The sequence below is a fragment of the Xyrauchen texanus genome, chromosome 34, assembly GCF_025860055.1.
Source record: "Xyrauchen texanus isolate HMW12.3.18 chromosome 34, RBS_HiC_50CHRs, whole genome shotgun sequence".
Taxonomy (NCBI): domain Eukaryota; kingdom Metazoa; phylum Chordata; class Actinopteri; order Cypriniformes; family Catostomidae; genus Xyrauchen; species Xyrauchen texanus.
Genome location: NC_068309.1, coordinates 8455242 through 8477241, shown reverse-complemented (window position 1 = coordinate 8477241; position 22000 = coordinate 8455242). Strand labels below are relative to the sequence as shown.

At 38.3% G+C, this 22000-nt stretch overlaps 1 protein-coding gene across 1 annotated transcript in view; it reads right to left on the bottom strand.

Annotated features, from left to right (window-relative positions):
- The window catches only part of LOC127627669 (probable E3 ubiquitin-protein ligase HERC1), a 109960-nt gene that overhangs the window by 29842 nt on the left and 58118 nt on the right, over positions 1-22000 (bottom strand). The window contains 24 exon segments of the mRNA XM_052104141.1: positions 1416-1540; positions 1717-1844; positions 1971-2233; positions 2495-2711; positions 2960-3209; positions 4929-5103; positions 5374-5571; positions 5764-5816; positions 7050-7318; positions 7450-7658; positions 7769-7896; positions 9125-9261; positions 9263-9333; positions 10562-10645; positions 11133-11290; positions 11736-11934; positions 14180-14952; positions 16493-16799; positions 16952-17171; positions 17303-17386; positions 19432-19671; positions 19774-19941; positions 20042-20140; positions 21264-21523. Of these exon segments, the coding sequence (XP_051960101.1) occupies positions 1416-1540; positions 1717-1844; positions 1971-2233; positions 2495-2711; positions 2960-3209; positions 4929-5103; positions 5374-5571; positions 5764-5816; positions 7050-7318; positions 7450-7658; positions 7769-7896; positions 9125-9261; positions 9263-9333; positions 10562-10645; positions 11133-11290; positions 11736-11934; positions 14180-14952; positions 16493-16799; positions 16952-17171; positions 17303-17386; positions 19432-19671; positions 19774-19941; positions 20042-20140; positions 21264-21523 (4815 nt within the window).

Below are 22000 nucleotides of genomic sequence, written 5' to 3'. Positions count from 1 at the left end.
CAAAAATATAATTGTGCCACCATATTAATTTATTTCATTATAAAATAAAAATGTAATTAAAAAACAAACGCTTTTGAAATTGATGACTTGGACCAAATAATAAAGAAAAGCAGCCAATAAGTGCCCAACATAGATGGGAACTCCTTAAATACTGTTTAAAAAGCATCCCAGGGTGATACCTCAAGAAGTTGGTTGAGAAAATGTCCAGAGTTCATGTCTGCAAATTCTAGGCAAAGGGTGACTACTTTGAAGATGCTAAAATATAACACAGTTTTGATTTATTTTGGATTTTAATTAGTCACAACATAATTCCCATAGTTCCATTTATGTTATTCCATAGTTTTGATGACTTTACTATTATTCTAAAATGAAAAAAATAAATAAATAAATAAATAAATAAATAAATAAATATATATATATATATATATATATATATATATATATATATATATATATATATATATAATTATAATAAAGAACGAGTAAGTGTTTCAAAACTTTTGACAAGTAATGTATGTGTGCTTCATAACACTTAAGAAGTTATTTATTTATATTTAACTTTTACATTATTTTTTTTTTTCAGGCTAAAAATGTATAAATTACATTGAAAATAATATTTTAAATATCTAAATATTTCAAAATAATTCAAATACTATATCTGTCTCACTTTTTGATCAACTTTGGTCCATTTTGCCCTTGCATTGTTGTTGTTGGAACCTTGCCAACCTGAACAAATATTATATTATATTAATGTATGCAATAATACAGATATCTTTCCAAAATTCTTCACTTCCACACATTACTGTAAGGCTTTCGGATTAAACCCACAAGCCGTTATTTAACATGAAGACCTTTGAGATTCTGTGTTTCTTCATTCTAACATCTCAAGTGTCATTAACACTGCATGTATGAACCCACAATGACAAATAACACTTGACATTACACAGTCATTCAATTAAAGTGAAACCGGAGTGCTTTGCATTCACTAATATCCTCATTCATTGTTCACGGGAGTTCGGCATGAAACTCCACAGATGACGCGTGCATGACAACAGGTTCAAGTCTGGTTCAGAAAGGGATAATCTTGACACTCTCAGTGCAGTCTGTGGCATGGCTCATTAAGACAGTCAAAGTTAAATTCAGACACTCAAATGCACTGTTCATTCCCTTATCTGGACAGTAAAATGTTATTGGAATGTATAGTGTACAGTACAATAATTGTGGCTCTCTCAAATAACCACTGTTAGATTAAATAACAGCGATCAGACAATTATTTAATAATCGTGGCAGGCCTAATACTAGTCATACTTTAACTATGATGTAAAAAACACCTGCTCAATTAAACACAAGCTTTGTCAGCAGTGTTGTTGTTAGTGTGTGTAAGCAGATGTGTGATAGTTGGTAGCTGATCTGACCGTTGACGGTCCAGATGTTGATGAGTTTGTTCTGGAAGGCGGCCAGTAGAGATCCCCCTGCACTCCAAGATACAGCAGACAGCAGATGAGACCCCATAGAGCCATCTGAACTCTGAGCATCCTCACTGCAGGATAGACACACACACACACACACACTAGTTTACCTTGCTATCTAAAATGAGAACATACCACACTTATCTTGTTTTTATATAATATAAAGAAACTGGAAAATATTTTAGATATATATTATATATGGAATCACAGTATCCGGATGACCAGAATATGCATAAGTATGTCTCACCTGACACTGCAGGTGTGTGTGTGCAACAGCTCTGAAGTGTTTGGTGAGATGGTCCACAGTCGGACAGTTCCATCCTGTGAGCCGGTGGCCAACAGACCTTGATCACCATTCCAGCTGCAGCTGCTCACCTGCACACACAACAGCCAATCAGATACTGTATAAGACCAGTTTTGGTTACTAAATACTAAATGACATTCAATTGTATATATATGTGTATATGTTTCTGTGTATGTTTGTATCTACATCTTCTTTACCCTGTTCTGATGTCCTTCCAGCTTCCTGATTGGGCATTTTCGCAAGTCTCCAGCCATGTCACTGTAGGTCTGGGGTCTGGCACTGTTGTCTCTCTCGGAGACCGCCAGGGCCTGGACCAGCAGCTTTGCCGCCCACTGACGGTGTCTGCTGGTCAGTCGGGCCGACAGGGCACAGGCGGCCAGTGCATTAGCCAGCTCCAAAGGACCGACCCGTACCCCCGTTTGAGAGAGAGGGGGACCTAAGGGTGGGGGGCTTCCACCTTCTGTCCAAATGACGAGTATAGAATTAACCTTGAGTTATTGTTAGTTGTTCTATGGATGTTAAAAAATATTCAATAGAATCAGTGTCACAACCAACAAGGTTCCCACACATTTTGACCAATTAATTGATTAATTTAATTAATTGATGATTTTAACATGAGTTTTCCTGAAACATCAAAACCTGCATAATTTTGTAAATTTCCATTAAATCCTAGTAGTTTAACAAAACTCAATGCAATATACAAAATATATACAACATTTACCCTTTGTTTCCATTGATTCACTTCTTTCTGCACTGTAACGGTATCGGATGCCTTTCTCTGTCAACAGCGATACCAGATTCTGTGTGACCAGGAAGGTGGGTGGAGTCAGATCCCTTGGCTCTTGTGCTGGCCCCTTGAGGGCGGAGCTTTGCCTCATCCTCTGCTGTGGATCATTGATGGCGCTGATGTTCATTCCTGTAGCAGCAGCCATGAGATCCTGAGAGGTAGGATGTGCGGGTGAGAACGTGTGATTACGGGGGAGACAAGATGATTAAATGAGCAGACAATGAGAAAATGATGAAGACAGTTCCAAGGATAATGAGGTGAGAAACATTAGCAAGCCAAAGCGAAGAGGTACAGAAAGACAGCTTAGGAGGGAGGCAGGCATAGAGACAAAGTGTGAGAGTGTGAGAGTGAGTGAGTGAGTGAGTGAGTGAGTGAGTGAGTGAGTGAGTGAGTATCTACCTGAGTGCAGATGTCCACTAACTCTCGGTAGGCAGCAGGACTGTGGGACACTAAACTTCCAATAGCTGAGCTGAGGAAGGACAGGAAGGCTGAGCCTGTGCGATCACTCACACAGCCACGTTCCAATCCCTGCTGGTCTACGCCCATGTGGACACGCCCACCTGCTGCTAGACACATTAGCCTGACCAGGATACGGACATCAGCCAATCCTAGAGCCTCCAGACCGCTTGAATGATTACAAACTGAACTACTAAAAAAAAAAAAATATATATATATATATATATATATATATATATATATATATATATAAAAACGTTAGTATTTGACATCACCAAACACGTTTACCAAACTTTTCACTCCTAGTTTTAATTTTTGTCACCAAAAAAACTGTATGTATGATTCAAAATCATGCATGGAACACATATCTTTGAACAATAACACACCGATTCCGAAATATATTACTGTGATGATTTAAGCAAGGTTGATTTTTTTCATTGTTAAAGGGATAATTCACCCAAAAATGAAAATTATCTTTTATTTTATTCTAATATCTCTTTATATTATTTAATCACCCTCATGCAATGACAAATATTTTTAGAAGAATATTTCAGCTCTGTAGGTCCTCACAATGCAAGTGAATGGGTGCCAAAAATGTGAAGCTCCAAAAGGCACATAAAGGCAGCATAAAAGTAATCCATAAGACCCTAGTGGTTAAATCCATATCTTCAGAAGCGATATGATAGGTGTGGGTGAGACAGAACAGATCTATGGATTCATTTTACGGTGCCTTTATATGCTTTTTGACCTTAAACATTTTGGTACCCATTAACTTGCATTGTGAGGACCTACAGAGCTGAGATGTTCTAAAAAGACTTTGAGTCTAGTAGATGAAAGAGAATCATACACATCTTGGATGGCATGAGGGTGAGTAAATGATGAACGTATTTTCATTTTGGGATAGTGTGTTTTCGGGAAATGTTTGCAAATATATTTAGCTTTTAAAAGTTAGCCTATTCATGCTATTCAAGTAAAAATTTTCATGACAAAAAATGATTTAATGACCAATACAACAATTAAGAAATATTTTAGTTCAATGATCTGTTGTTTTTTTCAGAGGCAAGGCTGATTTTATTCATTGTTAAGATTCTGAAAACAACTAATTGACAATGAAAAAATTATACACAAATTGTGGTGATCTCGAAAAAAAAAAAAACGAAATTCATGCATGAAATGCATCTCTATGTACACCAACACACCAATTCAGAAATATTTTGATGCAATATCTGTTGTTTTTTTTCAGAGGCAAGGTTATTTTTTTTCAGTAAGAATCCAATAACAACTAATCAACCATTCAGAGAATGATACAAATGTGAAAAATTGTGGTGTGTTTTCGAAAAATCCTCAACTGAACAAATTTGGTGTGGAAATATGTTTGCGAATATATTTTACTGTCCTAGTATTTAGTTCCATTGGATGAAGTATGAACAGAGCTTATGTCTAAGACCAAAATAAGACATATTTGGAACAAGCCCTAAAATGCATAGGCCATTATTTTAGGCCATCCGATGCTATTCAATGCATTTTCTAGTTTTGTCAATGAAAATAAATTCTAATGATCAAATGATGATTTCTAATTATAAGTTGTAACCTCAGGTTGGTCCAGGCTGAAAACATCTGCTAAATGGCAGTTTGCCATTTGTTTTTTAACAAATATAAAACAGAATATAAATATGATATTTACCATTGCCTATAATGTATAAATAGATAACAGATGGAACAAAATACAATTACTCTTTTAATATACATATAAAAAATGGAAAATAATAATAATAATAATACAAAAATAAATAGCCAAAAATGGATGGTCATTTTGATCTACACTACATATGCATTTTGGGCTAGTATGCCACTACAGTTGATACTGCACACTAAAGGAAGTCAGATCTATTTGTGAGAGTGATGGTGTTACCTTGAGGAGGTCTGTGAGAGAGCTTTCATCACCATACTGTATGCCAGCAGGATCTGAGCTGTGGAGGTGACTCTCCTCAGAGCCAACAATCTCTCCTGAGGCTCCCTCAGAGATGCAGCCTGCTCTCCTAGACTTAAAGGAACTGAGGAGCGCTTCAACTCAGTGCTAATCACACCTAAACACACACAAAAATGCATTTCGAGATAAATCCAGAAAACAGAGAAAGCTGGAGACAGTTCGGACTCTCAATAGTCGCTTTTCATCTCAATCAGGCGGTCTTTTTCTGTCTAAGTGGATGGTTCTTGGTCAGAATAAGCTGCAATGTGGACCACACTTTATACTGATGGTCAAAAGTCTAGCTGTATGAGAATACTAAGGAATAAAGGTGTCAGAACTCTTAGTCCCACTATGTTTTCCAATATAAAACATTGAATGTAAACATTACCTTTGTAAAGTAGGCTGTTGTCTCCACTGACTGAGCCGCTGACTAAAGCTCCGAGCGGGTCATGTTCAGTGAAGGGGATTGGGTCAGGAACAGGCTTCTTTTCACTCAGACCCAGAGGTCTCAGAAGAGTCCCAAAATCCTCCAAACCAGTCAGCCTGTCTGGGTCAGAGTCTTCCTGGTTACCTGGATCCCATTCTTCTAAGACACACAATTTCAAATCATTATACAGTATGTACATTTAATTCAGTGCACGAGATTCAGTTCACCCAAAAATTGTAATTCAGTCATAATTTATTCACTCTCATGTTGAGGGTAAATAAATGATGACAGAACTTTCATTTTGGGCTAACTGCTGTATCTCTTTAATGGAAATTATGCCCATATACACACCGTCTGATGTACCATCCAGTTGACCAATCAGATCAGATGCCACGCCTCTTGTTCTGAAAACACAATCAGAGTTATTAAGTCTGATTTGTCAGAGAATTCAAAATATGATGTTTATGCTTAAAATAAATAAATAAATAAAACTATTCACCAATGGGCTAAAGGCCTGTTCACACCAAACCCGTTTTTTGGTGCGATCGTTTGTTCTGAACAAGCTTTTGGATTATCCAATGGATTTCTATGGCGCTGTTCACAGCGGGTCCAACAAATCGTCTCCCGACAATCCGAAGAGTTTTTTTACGGAAAGAGGGACCATTATTTTTTTCTTTGGACTGTGATGAAAAATGACTGACCAACGAGAAGAGCTTTTTGTCATTGCAGCTACTCAATCCAGCGTGTTGGTGGCGCTAATCAAATGGCAAACACCGGCATTGACGTGAAGCTTTTGATTTTGAAAGTCTGCTTATGGTGTTTTTTCTTAATGTACATTACTTCAGATGTATATCAAAGTCGCTGTATATTTTCATGGCATTAAAAATAGCAGCGAAGTTCGTTTGCTCTAAGCTCGTAGTAAATCATCCCATAAAAAGATCTGTCACATGCAATGTTTTAGACAAACGAATTGCAGAACCACACTGCTATTTTTATTGCAACGAAAATATAACAAAGTATTCCAATAATTTAAATAAAGAAAAGATAGTGAGCAGTGTTTTCTTTTATATTATTTTTAATATATGCATCATTTTTTATACTATATTTGTTATTCTCAATGTACATTATTCCACGTGTATTTATATCACTGTACCTTAATGTTAGATTATCCAGGCATTAATTCAGGCATTATAAAAAGAGAAGTTGAGTTTGGGAGTCTGGTATATAGTCCTACTTGTATCAAAATGCATGTGCAAATAAATAAGAAACAGCACTCTTTACTCATCTCAATAGCACGAAAAACAAAGATGATATAATCCTCAAACTGCATCAACATCATGGAAAGAACACAATGAAACAGTTATGCCAAAGTAGTTAAATAAATGCTTTGACAGCATTGAGTATATTAATATCTAACAGCTGAAGGGTGCGGAGAGGAGACTGGTATAACAACAGCACCGTCTACTGACTCAGTGTGAATAGACCTTCCTTCAGATGTTCTTCTTGCAAAATCATCACGGATTTGGTGTGAACAGGCCTTAAGAACAATAAATTTGCTTTCTCTTTGAATTCATCTTATTTTTCTTAAAACAAGACAACAGTACTGATTTTTGCAGCGAACGTGTCCTCGTCCTCACCTGTCCTGTTTGGAGCTCATGACTCCCAGGTTGGAGGCCAGATATTTTTCCCTACATGTGCTGCACAGGAGGTAGTATGGGCTGCCTGATCCACATTCCCCTCCGAACCAGCCATCAACATAGGCCCCGTTGCTGCGGTAACCACGGCGACTGGCGCTTTGACCGCAGCCTGGGTGATGACGCTTCATGTGGTTGTTGAACTGCAGTGTGAGTGTGTTGCACAGCTCACACTCCACCATCTCATGAGGATCTGGGTGATCTTCTCTTCCCTGAGAGAGAGAGAGAGAGAGAGAGAGAGAGAGAGACAGAGAGAGAAAACGTTTTAAAATTATATTCAGACAGAAGGATAGACAAAACAATTGAGCAATAGAACAATATGGACAGATATCATCTCCAGTACCTCTACCATCCAAAGCGTGTCCCTCTCAGCGGTGATGAACTCTGGGGTGAGAAGCTCCTCGTAAGGTTCTTCCTGGTACGGGTCATCCATGTAGCCCAGCTCGGACTCTTCTTCAGCAGCAAACGGATTTGTTTCAGCACGCTCGGGCCACTCTGTCACACCCACTTCCTGTCTGTACAGCGTCGGGACAGGACTGGGCGATGGGGAGTCTGACAAGCAAAACACATGAGCAACCTTCACTGCAGAGTCGCTGAAATTGGTTCCTCTTGATGTATGTCTTCACATTCACATCACATTTACATTCAACTGACTGTCTGACCTGCTCTCCTGAAGGAAGTTCTCTGTCCTACGCCTGATCGCTGTCTGCGGGCAGGCGGAGGTCTGTTCCTGGTCAGGTGAACATCTAAAAAGTTCTCTCTCTCCACCAGGTCCAAACCTGCTAACAGGCTGCAAGAGGAAAACACATTGGAATACACACAATAAAAAAATAATCCAACACTGTCAAACATTTGTGTGTGTGTGCACGTGTGTGTGTGCTTGCGTACATGCAGACAGAGGTGTTACAGCACCAAGTAATATTTTTGCCCCCACTATAAGCAAGTCTTTTCAATACAATGGAAGTTGATAGTGACTCATTTTAAAACTTGAAAATTCTCTCATCATTTACTCACCCTCATGCCATCCTAGATGTTTATGACTTTCATTGTGCTGAATATAAACGAAGATTTTTAGAAGAATATCTCAGATCTGTAGGACCATACAATGCAAGAGAACTTTGAAAGTCTAAAAAGCACAAAGTTAGCATAAAGGTAATCTATACGACTCCAGTAGTTAAATCCATGTCTTCACAAGCCGTATGAAAGGTGTGGAATATTTAAGTCCTTTTTTACTATAAATTCTCCTCCCTGCCCCGTAGGTGGTGATAAGACAAAGAATGTGAATCACCAAAACCAAAAGTGAATATTTATAGAAAAAAAGCACTTATATATTGTATTAAATACATGTATCTGTTTCTCACACACACCTATCATATCACTTCTAAAGATATGGATTAAACCACTGTAGTCATATGGATTCATTTTAAGCTGCTTTTGGGACCTTCTGGCCACATTTTAGTTGTGCCTACAGTGCTGAGATATTTTTCTAAAAATCTTTATTTGTGTTCAGCAGAAGAAAGAAAGTCACACACATCTGGGATGGCATGAGAGTGAGTAAATGATGAGAGTGAACTATCCCTTTAAAAAAAGCATCCAAATGTCTCATAATAGTCCATGCAAAGTCTTCTGAGCGTTATGAGAGAAGCTCGTTCACAGTGGCTCACGTGTTCACGTACACACTTGCATTGTTTAGCTTTAAAAACAATGCAAGTACTCACAAGAATGCATATTTTGAGGAAATTATAACTAAAGTTACATTTTTGGGGTGGACTATTCTTTAATAAACAGATAAGTGGAGCAGGATTTGTATTTCACAGTGAGAGGGGGCTCCCCAGTGTGAAGCAACAGAACTAAAGACCAAATTTCCAATAAGATGTCTAGATGTGAGATGCTCTTACTGGTCGCAGCTGGCTCGGACAGAAACTCGACATGAACATGACATTAGATGAACATCGCCTTATTGCATCACGGCTGATTTAGACACAGTGTGTGTGTGTGTGTGTGGTGTGTAAATTCACCTATCATTGGGTTCTCTGCTCTCCTGCAGTGTCATTGGAGCAGGAGACTCAGGGCACTGCACTGTCTCTGGTCCTTCTGATGAGGGCGTATCAGTGGCGCCCCCTGCTGATGAGTCCTCTCTGGCCTGATGCTCCTCATGTTAGAGGGTGTTCCAGCATCCAACTCGCCAGCACCTCAATGGTGCGTGAATCTATCTCGCCCGTGACCCCTGAGAGAGAGAGGTCACCCAACGTTCATGACAAAATAATATTAAAACCTTTAAAACCTCAAAATAACTAAAAAAAGCTAATAAGTTGCCAAATCGTTTTACATATTAAGATTAAATGGCAAAAAAAACGATTTTTAGATGCGATGTTAATGAATGTATGCAATTAAACCAGAATATGCATAACCCTTGACTTCTTTAGCTGAAATATGATCCAGCTGAAATTGAATAGTGAACATTCAAAACACAAAAGACAGCATGCAGTGCTCTGCTCTTATTTTTCACGATTTAACTCTGTGTTCCCATGGGGGAGAACAGTGAGGGGGAAACTGAAGCAGAATCTCAAACAGGGAGTGTAAGTGAGTGTATTTAGTGTAACAGCATTTACCAGCAGTCACCATTAAATAATTAGTGACACAAAAATAATAAAAATCCAATTTAATTACCCATTATTGATATTTCTATGTGTGAATAACTCAAAGCATTACAAAGATAATTCACCCAAAAACGAAAATGTCATTATTTACTCACCCTAATGTCGCTCCAACCCCGTATTACTTTCTTTCTTCCATAGAGCACAAAAGGTGAATTTTTAAAAAGTCTTCACATGGTTTATTTACTATATAATGACTATGAATAGTGACTCTGGTCTGTAAAGCTCAAAAAAGCACAATAAAAGCAATAGATATTAATTGTGCATAATAGTCCAAGTCTTCTGAAGACATATGATCATTTTGTTTGACGAACATCATGTCTTTATTGCCTCTCAAATCAAATAATAAACTTGATTTACAGAGTTAATTAATGGTTTGATTTGATTTGAGACTAAATAGCAGCTTCAATAGACTTAAAATGTACAAATGGCTTCAGAAGACTTGGAATATAGTGCATGAGTCATATCTTTTGTTCATGAGTCTTAGTTACTTTTACTGTAATTACTTTATATGTTGTTGTTTTTTGCCCTAGTTTTATTCAGTTTTACGTTCCACGGAAGAAACAAAGTCATGTGGGTTTGGAGCGACATTACAGCGAGTAAACGATGACAGAATTTAAATTGTTTTGATGTACTGTTCCTTTAAAGTGTAGCTGTCTGTTTTCTCATCTTTGAAAATTCAGCAAAACGGACTATTGTATCTGTATTAGAGCAGTTTTTACAGTAATATCAGCACATGATTGCTTTTAAACAAGGTCAGAATGAGTTTGGCTGGATGTTGCAAGCACTCTTGGGTACCTGCTGCCTCCATTGCCCTGTAGATGTGTCTCATTGAGAAGCCCATTTCAAGCAAGCGAACTGGGACAAACATTTGTGGCTGTTCTGAAGGACAGAAATTAAATGATGAGTTAGAATGCACCACGACTGGGCAGACTGGTGCAGTCAGTCAAGAAAATATGATTTACAACAATTTATGAACTATTTGCATTGAATAATTAAAGCACAAGTTTCAACCAATGTGCTTTTACAACTCTTTAAACTTTTTACATATTAAAAATATGTCAAATAAAATAAGAAAATAAAATGGTTTGGTAATTCATTGTAAGATTCATCAGAGGGTGTAAACTTGCACAAAAAACAGGCAAATAAAATAGCTTGCAGTCAGTGAGTATGTGACAAATTAAGACATCCTTGCAAAGCAAGACAGCATAGACAGTGCATGTAGTCAATTGAAGTGCAAATCATGTGCAGACTGTAAGGGGTTAGGTAAGAGGAAGCTCTCCCACCTGACACTATCAAATGTAATCAAATAATCACAGGAACCAATTCCTTATTTGTTAGACTACCCTCTCCTCTCGGCTCGCCTTACCCAAGGGGGTCCTTGTCTGGCCGCAGGGCTCCAGAAAGCTGGTCTGCTGCTCAGTAAATCCCTCACAGGATGCTGAGGAAGTCAGGCTTAACCCAGGGGGCAGAACCGGACTGTGGACTAGACCTGCCAATGTGGGAAAACGGGCCAGCACCATCCGCCTAAACAGACCAGCCACACACACACAAGCACACAAAGGAAAACTGCTAGCACCAGCTACTAAGCAATCATGCAGTTAAACAAGGGTGTTAAAACTTTTGTGAGTGTGTGGTTCGTTGACATGTCAGTCAACTCTGTGCAGTTAGGAGCATGTGTTTCTAGAGTTAAGAGCACACACACAGCTTTACAAACACACACACACTCACCTGTGTTCTCACTCGCACTCTCAATGACTTGTGTGTGAGTGTGTGTCACAGAAGATCTGGAGCAAGAACATCCAGACATGTTGTGTATGAGTGAGTGTATGTGTATCATTTCTCACGTTCTGACCAAAATATCAGACTTTTAAATGACAGTTAACAAGTGCATTTTACATTAAAATGACCTTTAACATTAAGACATCCCTAATATTGAATACATTTCTTAAGAGGTCAGAGAGAAACTCACTGTAATAAGTTTATGGGCAGGAAAGGGTTAAAGTTCTCCAGGCCATCAGCCTGCAGGGCGGTGAGGAGGGATACTGTGAGGTCATTGGTGGAGGGGGAAGCTGATTGGCCAAAGATGGCGGTGCCCTCAGAACCATTGCTATAGAGCGAGACAGAACTGGAGGATTTGGACACGGGCTGAGAGGAGTGACTTCCACAATCTACACAAATAGAGACATTAATCTGATCAGTTGACAATGAAAATAGTGGAACATAAGTAGTCCATTTAAGGTAGCTAATATACCATGCACTGATTGGCTGCACTGACAACAGCTGATAGAGAGGAAACTAATTTTCTCTCTTACCGTTAGAATTAAACAGGCTATTTCTGAACATAAATACACATCCTGTGTAAACAGCCCATAACTCTGCTATTCCAAAATTTTCCATGATATCGTCCCTTTAAAAACTTCTACATTTGCAACCCTAAAATAATGAATAAACAGTATTCAACAACACACCTGATTCTAGTTTGGTAATAAAAAACACTCATATATAGGGTTGGGAATGGTAAAGAATTAAACAATTCTGGTTGAGATTTGCGATAAACAATTCTGGTTCCTTAAGAGTTCTATTAACAATAATTTTAGTATTCAGAAGAATAAATATTTGGAAATAAGAAAGACAGTTCTTACTGGATTTACAGCCTTCAGTACCCTGTTAACAAATGATTAGATCATCTCATATTTTAACAGAACAGCTGTTTACACCTTTTTAATTAAGATAGTTTATGAATTAATTAATTCTTATAAATTATCACTAATTACATCAAAACTCATAATGTGTATCTTTAACTTCACAGTTTCACATTCTGATTTAAAGGGACAGTTCACCCAAAAATGAAAATTCTCTCATCATCTACTTACCCTCATGCCATCCCAGATATGTATGACTTTCTTTCTTCTACAGAATACAAACAAATATTTTGAGAAAAATATCTCTGTATGCCCATACAATGCAACTAAATGTTGGCCAGAAATGTAAAGGTCCAAAAAGCACATAAAGGCAGCATAAAAGTAATCCATATGACTCCAGTGGTTTAATCCATATCTTCAGAAGCTATATTTGGTTTTGGTTTTGGTCTGCACTTATATAGCGCTTTTTTCTAACCTCAGAGGTTACCAAAGCGCTTTACACTGTGTCCCAATCACCCACTCACACACACATTCATACACCAATGGCGGCAGAGCTGCCATGCAAGGCGCTAGCCTACCATTGGGAGCAACTTGGGGTTCAGTGTCTTGCCCAAGGACACTTCGGCATGTGGAGTCGTGTGGGCCGGGATTCAAACCACCAACCCTGCGATTAGCAGCCGACCCGCTCTACCACCTGAGCCACAGCCACTATATTTTCTCCCTGCCCAGAAGGTGGCAGTATGGACAAAGAATGAGAAAGTGAAAGTTTAGATTGATAGTGAAAAGGTTAAAAATGTCATATCGCTTCTGCAAATATGGATTTGACAATTGGAGTCTTTTAAATAACTTTTATGCTGCCTTTATGTGCTTTTTGGAGCTTAGAAATTTTGGTACCATTCAATTGCATTGTGAGGACCTACAGAGCTGAGATATTCTTCTGAAAATCTTTTTGTGTTCAGCTGGAGAAAGAAAGTCAACACATCTGGGATGGCATGAGAGTGAGTAAATGATGACAATTTTCATTTTTGGGTAAACTATCCCTTTAAGTCTCACAAGCCTTAAGTACATGTAACACCGTTAAAATTATTGGTTTATTTTGAGTTGGACATGAATAAATGAATGACTTGCGGTTCAGTATGTTTTTCATTTGCTAAAAAGAAACATCGGATAAGAGTAATTTATTCTGGAGGTAGCGCTGTATGTTTTGCAGCATAGATTCAAAAGAACCGGCTCATGAGAGTCATTCATTCAGAAATACACTGGTTGTGCTGTATGTTTTGCACTGTAGATTCAAAAGATCCAGCTCATAAGAGTCATTTGTTCGGGAATTGGGCTAAACTGGTTGCCTATTTGATTTACGGTGTAGATTCAAAAGAGCCAGCTCATACGAGTAATTTGTTCGGGAATCGTACAACACTGGTCGCACTTTGTTGGAATGTTTTGTGGCATAGATTCAAAAGAACCAACTCATAAGAGACATTCATTTGGGAATTGGACTCCACTGGTCACACTATATGTTTTTACTTGCTGCAGATTTAGAAGCAGTGTTTTAGTGCCAAATTGATGAATTGTGCAGAAAAAACTGTCAGTGTATTTTAGAACAGTGTTTCGTCCACATTGCCAGATGAATACACGTTTGAGAACCATTAACAGAACTGGAAGTTGGGAAAATCATTCGGCACCAATATAAATATATTTTTAAATGGAACCTGTTCTGAATAAGGTACTTGGTTCACAAAACTACTCACACGTTCATGCAAAAGCTACAAACCCTTTTGTCCCTTGCTTCCATCCTCCTGCAGTCTGCTTAGCACCCCTTTAAAGATGATGATCTGAGCCCTCTCAAGGTCTGATAAAGCCACGGCCTGTTTGATAGGACAGGGTCTGACAGCCCACTTCACCATGCTCCGCACTACAAACTGTAGCACAGAGCGCAGTTCAGCATTATCCTCCCCACCAGCAGAGGTCTTCGCAGAGTCAGGGCTTGTTAGGTTGACGCCAGCCTCTGATTTGGGCACCATGAGAAGATCTGTGAACTTCACGCAGCTCAGAATGACTGCCAGGGACTTTAGCGCCCCCAGGAGGAGGTAGGAAATGCGAATCGCACGAAGTTCCAATGTGAAGAAGTCCACTCTCGGTTGTAGTGCAAGTATTGGCGGACAGGGGGCGCTGTTACGGTCATCATTTGATTGATTGAGGGTTCTGGATGTGTTATCTTGGTTCTCCTCTGCTTTAAATCGGTCCTCGTCCACTGGACAGGCTATCCCTTCTTCGTCCATCATAATACGTGCAATGTCTTCATCTAATCGTCTTTCCAGCTCACTACGTGGGCCGCCCTCTGAGCTAATCCGGCTCCGTGGCATACCCAATGCACCAGATGATCCGGACGGAGGCTCTTGCTCTTTCAGAATGCCGGTCATCAGGATGAGGTCAAACAGGACCGACGGCTTGAGACCGCAGCAGCGGGACATGTCCAACTGGGGGACATCGCACGGCTCCAGGGAGATGAGAGGTGTGTCACTAGGTGACCAAGAATTCAGGAAGCTTTGGGTTAGTGGGACGACAGCAGGTCACAAGCAGTATGAAGATGAGGAGAGGTGACACGAAGGGGGTAAGACGGAAACAAAAGAAAGAGTGGAAAGGAAAGGATACAATGATTAGAAAAAAATGAAGACAAAAGACAATACAAGAAAAGGGAAGTGAAGATATATCGAAAAGAAAAAGATGCATGCAACTGGCAAAAGAATAGGACAGATATAAAACATACATAAATTACAATGGCTTCTGAACAGAGATCAAAGAAAATACTGGTAAACATAGAATGTCTTACAATGTATTTAGCCAAGATTAAGAATATTGCACTCTTAAAATCAACATGAAACAGCATTGGCAACCTATTTTACTTCAGTAATATGATGCATTCTGATTAAAAAGTTTTTTTTTTTAGGGGATTTTAAAAGTAGTCGCTACAGTATACACTCACTGAGCACTTTATTAGGAACACTATGGTCGTAAAAAAAGTGCCCGAAGTTGTCTTCTGCTGTTGTAGACCATCCGCCTTAAGGTTCGAAGTGTTGTGCATTCTGAGATGCTATTCTGCTCACTACAATTGTACAGAGTGGTTATCCGACTTACCATAGCCTTTCTGTCAGCTTGAACCAGTCTGGCCATTCTCTGTTGACCTCTCACATCAACAAGGTGTTTCCGTGAGCAGAACCGATGCTTACTGGATGTTTTTTGTTTTTGGCACCATTCTGAGTAAACTCTAAAGACTGTTGTTCGTGAAAATCCCAGAAGATCAGCAGTTACAGAAATACTCAAACCCGCCTGTCTGCCACCAACAATCATGCCACGGTCGAAATCACGGAGATCAAATTTTTTCCCTATACTGATGGTTGATGTGAACATTAACTGAAGTTCCTGACCCGTATCTGAATGATTTTATGCACTGCACTGCTGCCCCACGATTGGCTGATTAGATAATTGTATGAATAAGTAGGTGTACAGGTGTTCCTAACTAAGTGCTCGGTGAGTGTATGATGCTATATGGTAGTTGGAGGGGAGGGGTTGAAAAATAAGAGGGCTTGGTGACTTCATTGCAGAGGTGTAGCAAGTTATTTAATTCAGTTTCATTTTGTTGAAAGATTACAAATACAAAACATTGATATTCCTTTGGAATAAAAAAAAATGCAAAAATGTATCATATTAAAATGGTCAAATAGGGCAATTTTTTATTTCACGTTGACTTCAAGGCCTATTTACACTGATTTTTATTATTTATCCCAAGCACAAATATTTGCAATGAAATTCTGTTGCAAAAATATTCAATTAAAAAATGCTTCCCCAATGGCAAAAGTGTTTCGCTAATATGCTGTAACTATACAGTTTAGTGGTCATTATATTAAAAAAAATGTGACAATAAAATCAGACCAGCAGACAAATCAGAATCATACACTGCATACTACTAGGCTCTCTGGAATATATGATTCTGATGATGATGGTATGATTCCAAATGTATTTACATGTGTATGATACATTTGATGGAGATTATTTGAGGGTATCTGTGTACATGTATTTATCTTACCTTACAGAAAAATCTGTCTCCTCCCACTGAAGCTTGGCCAGGGGGCTTCCCTCTTTCAGTACCCCAAGCAGGGTCGCCCGTCGGCCGCTGGGTTTGTGCAGGCAGGTCCCTCCAGCACGGAGGCCGCTGTCCACCCCTCCGATGAGGGCCATAACAGGCCAGACCTCAGTGCACAGCACGCTGAGCTGGGCGTCAGAAAGCCCCGCAGGGCCAGAGAGGTGGTCCGTTGATTTCCCTAGATCAGTCCAAGCAGAGCTCCTTACTCTCGCTGCACAATTCTCATCAGACTCCTTACTGGCATGACCTCCTGGTGCAGGACAGAATGCATTAAACTTTAAATGAAGAGCCTATTCTTCCTTTACATTTTTTTAAATGATAATTTGGCTTATATCTATAAGGTCAAATAAACAAATACCTAAGACAAACTAATAAACCATTAAAGTGCACAAATCAACTGACCGATCTTGCCGTGTACACCCTCCCTCATAAGTGGGTTTATGAGCTGGAGTTTATTCAGCATGTACTGGTTGATATGATGAACCCAGTTATCGTTTACATACAGCTGTCTCAGCAGCTGAATCGTGGACTCCAGCAGAACCGTGGCACGGGGGCTACACAGCGGCTCCCCTGGCAAAAGATCACTAGGCATCCCGCGCATCTGCAGGTCACACAGTGCCACCTAATGGTCAATGGGGGAACAGGAGGTTCTTGTAAGTTTATTTTTCACATACTAATGTCGTTTTTCACTTTTTAAATAATTGCATAAAAGGAACCCTTGATTATCCATTGGTGTGTTTTGGATGGGCTGACCTTTTCTCCAGGGTTACTGCTGTAAAAGAGAACGCATGGATAGAGCTCTGTGGTATCCACTCCTTCAAACGCCAACTTGGGTTCCTACCCACCCACATACATACACAAACACAATACGCAAAAACAATTATAACAACTCGCACCTCAGTTTTCCCCAAAGAATACATTGCAATTTATTTCTGTAAACATATTTTGGTTTGTATTTACACAAAATTAGCTTCTGTGGTAATCAACAGCATGCCACAGGTGCGAAGGAGCTTAACATTTATTTGACTTATTCTGTGTTAAAATACTTTCTCCCATCCCAACTTAATATGCAGAGAAAACCATTAGTAGGTTAATATTCTCAAACTGTAAACACAGTGCTTCTGTGGCACTATGAAAATTGAGCGACCCACCTCAACATGTTAACTCAACTCAAAAGGCGCAAGTTGGCATCTTTGTTCGACCAATAGCAGATGGGGTGTATTCAGAAAGCTGTTTTCAAAACGTTTTTTCAAAATAACGTCTTTTCAATAAATGTATTCTTAATATTAAATACATCCCCAAAAATATTTTAACATTTCAAATATAAATATAGACATCTAAAACCAATTAACAGCCTAAATCTCTCTCTCTCCTGCATACACGCACGTCTGGACTAAACATCATCTTATGCTAATTATATTATTTTTATTATTTAATAATTGTTTATTTATTTTATTTTAATTATTTTTAAAATGACAGATTTGCTCAGTCAAAACCCAGCAGCATCAAATCTGTATTAATGCATCAAACCTAACAATAGTTCAGTTAAGACTTTGAAACAACTGAATATACGTGTAATATTAAATGTAAACTGAATATGATGCAATAATATACAGTATAGTTTCCAAAAAGGTTTTCAGCATGTCACAGAAGGATATATCCACCACGTGCAATTAGGGAAATAATTGTGTGATGCACAGTGCTGGGTATCAACAGATTACAAATATCAAGTACTTAAATTAAATTTTAAAATACTCATAATCAGACTACATTTACTTCATTATAGATTACATGATTACAATATAACAAGGTAACTGCAGTACATTTTCATATCAATTTCATCATATTCTTACTCCGAAGCACAATAGTCTCACAGATGAACATTTTGAGCATGTGCTCCTTTTACATTACAACAGTAAGAGATGCACCTCAGCTAATGAATGTCATTGCTGTTAGATTGAATGTTTATTTCATTCATATAATGTATAATGCATTTTTTTTAAATGTCATAAGGAACTCTTTTTGTGAGGCTCTTTTTGTTAGCAATAAAGAATGTCATAAATGTTCTTCCTATTTGTACTTTTATGTTAAAATGAGTATCCTTCTCAAATGCATGTGACAAAAAATAAAATAGAATTAGGTTAAAAGTAATCCAAAAGTAATTAGATTAGATTACCCCCGTAATGTACTCTTATGATATTACGTTACTGATTGCATTGTTGTCATGTAATATGTTTTCAGTACCTGATTACAATTCACAAGTTTCCTTCAGGATCAAAGTACATGTTTCTCATGTTCTACTAAAAAGAGTGAAGCCCCATCCGAAACAATTAACTGCGATAATCCCTTTGGTTTCATGAAAAAGATTATTCGAATGAAGTTAAGCGGTAATTGGATTACTTTCATGCTGGCTTTATATGCTTTTTTGACCTTCAAAGTTCTGGCAACCATTTACTTGCATTGTATGGACCTACAGAGCTGAGATATTCTTCTAAAATCTTAGTTTATGTTCACCAGTAGAAAGAAAGTCATTCACATCTGGGATAGCATGAGGGCGAGTAAATACTGAGAGAATTTGAATTTTGGGTGAACTATCCCTTTAATCGGTTACAAGCATTTAAAAATAAAGTTTTTACTCCCAAACAATTTAAAGGGACTTTGTTCCTGTTTTGTCCAAAAAAATAAATAATCTGTTTTCATTTTTGTTCCTTAAACCATTTTCTGCCGCTGGTTATACTAGCTTCTAAAGCGAACAATGTTTTATTTGCAGCTAATTATATTGCCACTGTTACTGTAAATTGTCCCCTAAAATGTTCAGAAAAGCAGAAAATTATTCAACCTCGCAATCCCACTCAGTGTAAGGTTCATAAACAGACACTGACCCTGTTGTTTTTGGCAAAAGAGATGGTTCTGGCTTCCATGTCAAGGATGCAGGTGATGGTGTCGCCCTGAGTGAAGGAGGGCAGTGCTCGGCCCAGTTCACCTCCGTGATACAGGCTTCCACTGTAGGCCCGGTACAGCCACATGTCTGTAGTGGTGCGATGGTTGTAGTCGCGAATGGGCCATCGGGACACTCCGATACACGTCCCCTCATTTCCCCTGTTCTCCTTAGTAATGTAGAACTGCAAAACAAATGACAAAATCGAAGCAGGGTGTTAATGAATGTTGCAAATCTCTATATGAAGTGTGATCAAATTGATAACCACTGCATTTTGAATGGGTACCTTCCAGATGAAGCATCCAGATGTGATTGCAGTGGTGGCTAGACCATATCCTTTCCCTCCCGATCCATGAGACAGTACATTCCCACTCTCCAGAGAACAACAGATTAGTTTATGAGGGTCGAAGGAGAAATCACCGATAGGGATACACTCATCTTCACTTCCGCTGTCCTGGAGGACAAATAAGCACACATAAAACTATTTAAACTGTGGAAACTATTACAATTGTGTACAAATTGTCCAATGGATAGACAACGACACGTTTAAATACCCTATTTGAGATCTCAGAAGCTTTTTCCTGATGTTTCCTCAAGGCTACAGGTTCCTCCCACATGTATGAGGATAAAAGGCTGAATAACTGATCCACAATCTGAAAGAAAAACAAACAAACACATGGTACAGTGGCAAGAAATTATGTGAACCCTTTGGAATTATCTGCATTTATGTATAAATTTGTATAGAAATCCGGTTTGATCTTCAACTTAGTTACAGTAATAACCAAAAACATAATCTGTTTTAACTGATAACATTCAAATTATTGTATTGTTCTTGTACATATTAAATATATCATTGAAGCATTAACAGTGTATGGTGGAAAAAGTATGTGAACCCCTAGATTAATGACATCAACAAAAGCTAAATGGAGTCAGGAGTTAGCAAACCTGGCATCCAGTTAATGAAACTGTGATTGGAGGTGCGGGTTAGAGCTACTTTGACTTATAAAAAACACTTACATTTTGAGTTTGAAAAGAAATATAATTATTTGTGTGTTGTTAGCTTAAGCACATTGTGTTAGTCTATACTTGTGACTTTGATGAAGATGAGATCACATTTCATGTCCAATTAATGCTGAAAGGCAGCTAATTCCAAAGGATTCACATACTTTTTCTTGCCATGGTCATTATTCAGTCAGAATGAGCCAACAATCATTTAGTGTCAGGTCAACAACATTAAAGTCAATGTCAATTGCCATTTGCAATGCGTTTTATTTTTGTAATGTGTAGTATTTAAATGAAACAGGATATTCAAGGAGAAAAATATTGTAGGGTGGGACTTGATTGTATCCATTGGAAATTGACAGGATGCAAGTTCTTGCAGCAAAGTACCAATATGAAAGAGGTTCATGAATTTTAGCATCATTACAACAGCAATCAAAATTTTCACTGAAAAAAGGGACTTACATTTTTACTTAAATTACAAGTTTTTTTACCAAATCTAAAACGTATGTCTTCAGAAAACTTGGAATATGACACACAAGCTGCATGGACTTCTTTTATGATATTTTGGGTCCTTTTTAAGCGTTAATGTGAGGTATTATCCACTTCAATTTTGTTGAAAAGATGGCTCGAAATATTTATTAAAATATCTCCTTTTGTGTTCAGCACAAGAAAGAAAGTCATATCGGTCCTAAACAACATAAGTGTAAGTAATAGATGACAGAAATGTCATTTTTGGGTGCGCTATGCCTTTAAGAAATAACTTCCCTTTCTCACCTGTTTCATCATGGCATGATCTGAACATGTGGGCAGCAGGGCTTCAAGAATATGGAAAGCTAACAGTTTAGTCCGCAGGTTGTGGAAAAGTGGATTCCCTGAGCTGCTCTTGTACGAGATGATAGTCATCAGTGGATCAATCCACTTGACAAATGCTGAGACTCTTTTGGCGACCCGTAGTGACAAAATGCGCCTTAGGAAGACAAGAAAGTCAGCGAGCTGGGACTCCACAACCCTGTTGCTACGAACTACATCCGCACCTAAAAAAAAGAAAAGAAAAAAGAACATGAAAATACAAGCTAACAAAACCAGTACAGAAATACCACACTAAAAAACTCTTAAGCACTATCTGTTTGTTTGAGCAAAACAACCTGCTTGAAATTACACACTGCACCTTTAAATGTATCAGGTTAAATGCATCTGTTGCAAAACTATGTACCAAAAAGAAATTAAAGGAAAATATCACCCAAAAATGAAAATGTTCTCATCATTTACTCACCCTAAAGCATCCTAGATGTGTATGACCTTCTTTCTTCTGCATGATCACAAAGATTTTTAGAAGAATATCTCAGCTCTGCAGGTCCAACACTTTCAAGCTCCAAAAAGCACATGAAGGCAGTGTAAAAGTAATCCATAAGTTTAATCAATGGTTTAATCCATGTCTTCTAAAGCGATCCAGTCGTTTTTGGATGAGAACAGACCAAAATACAACTCCTTTTTCACTGTACATCTTGCAA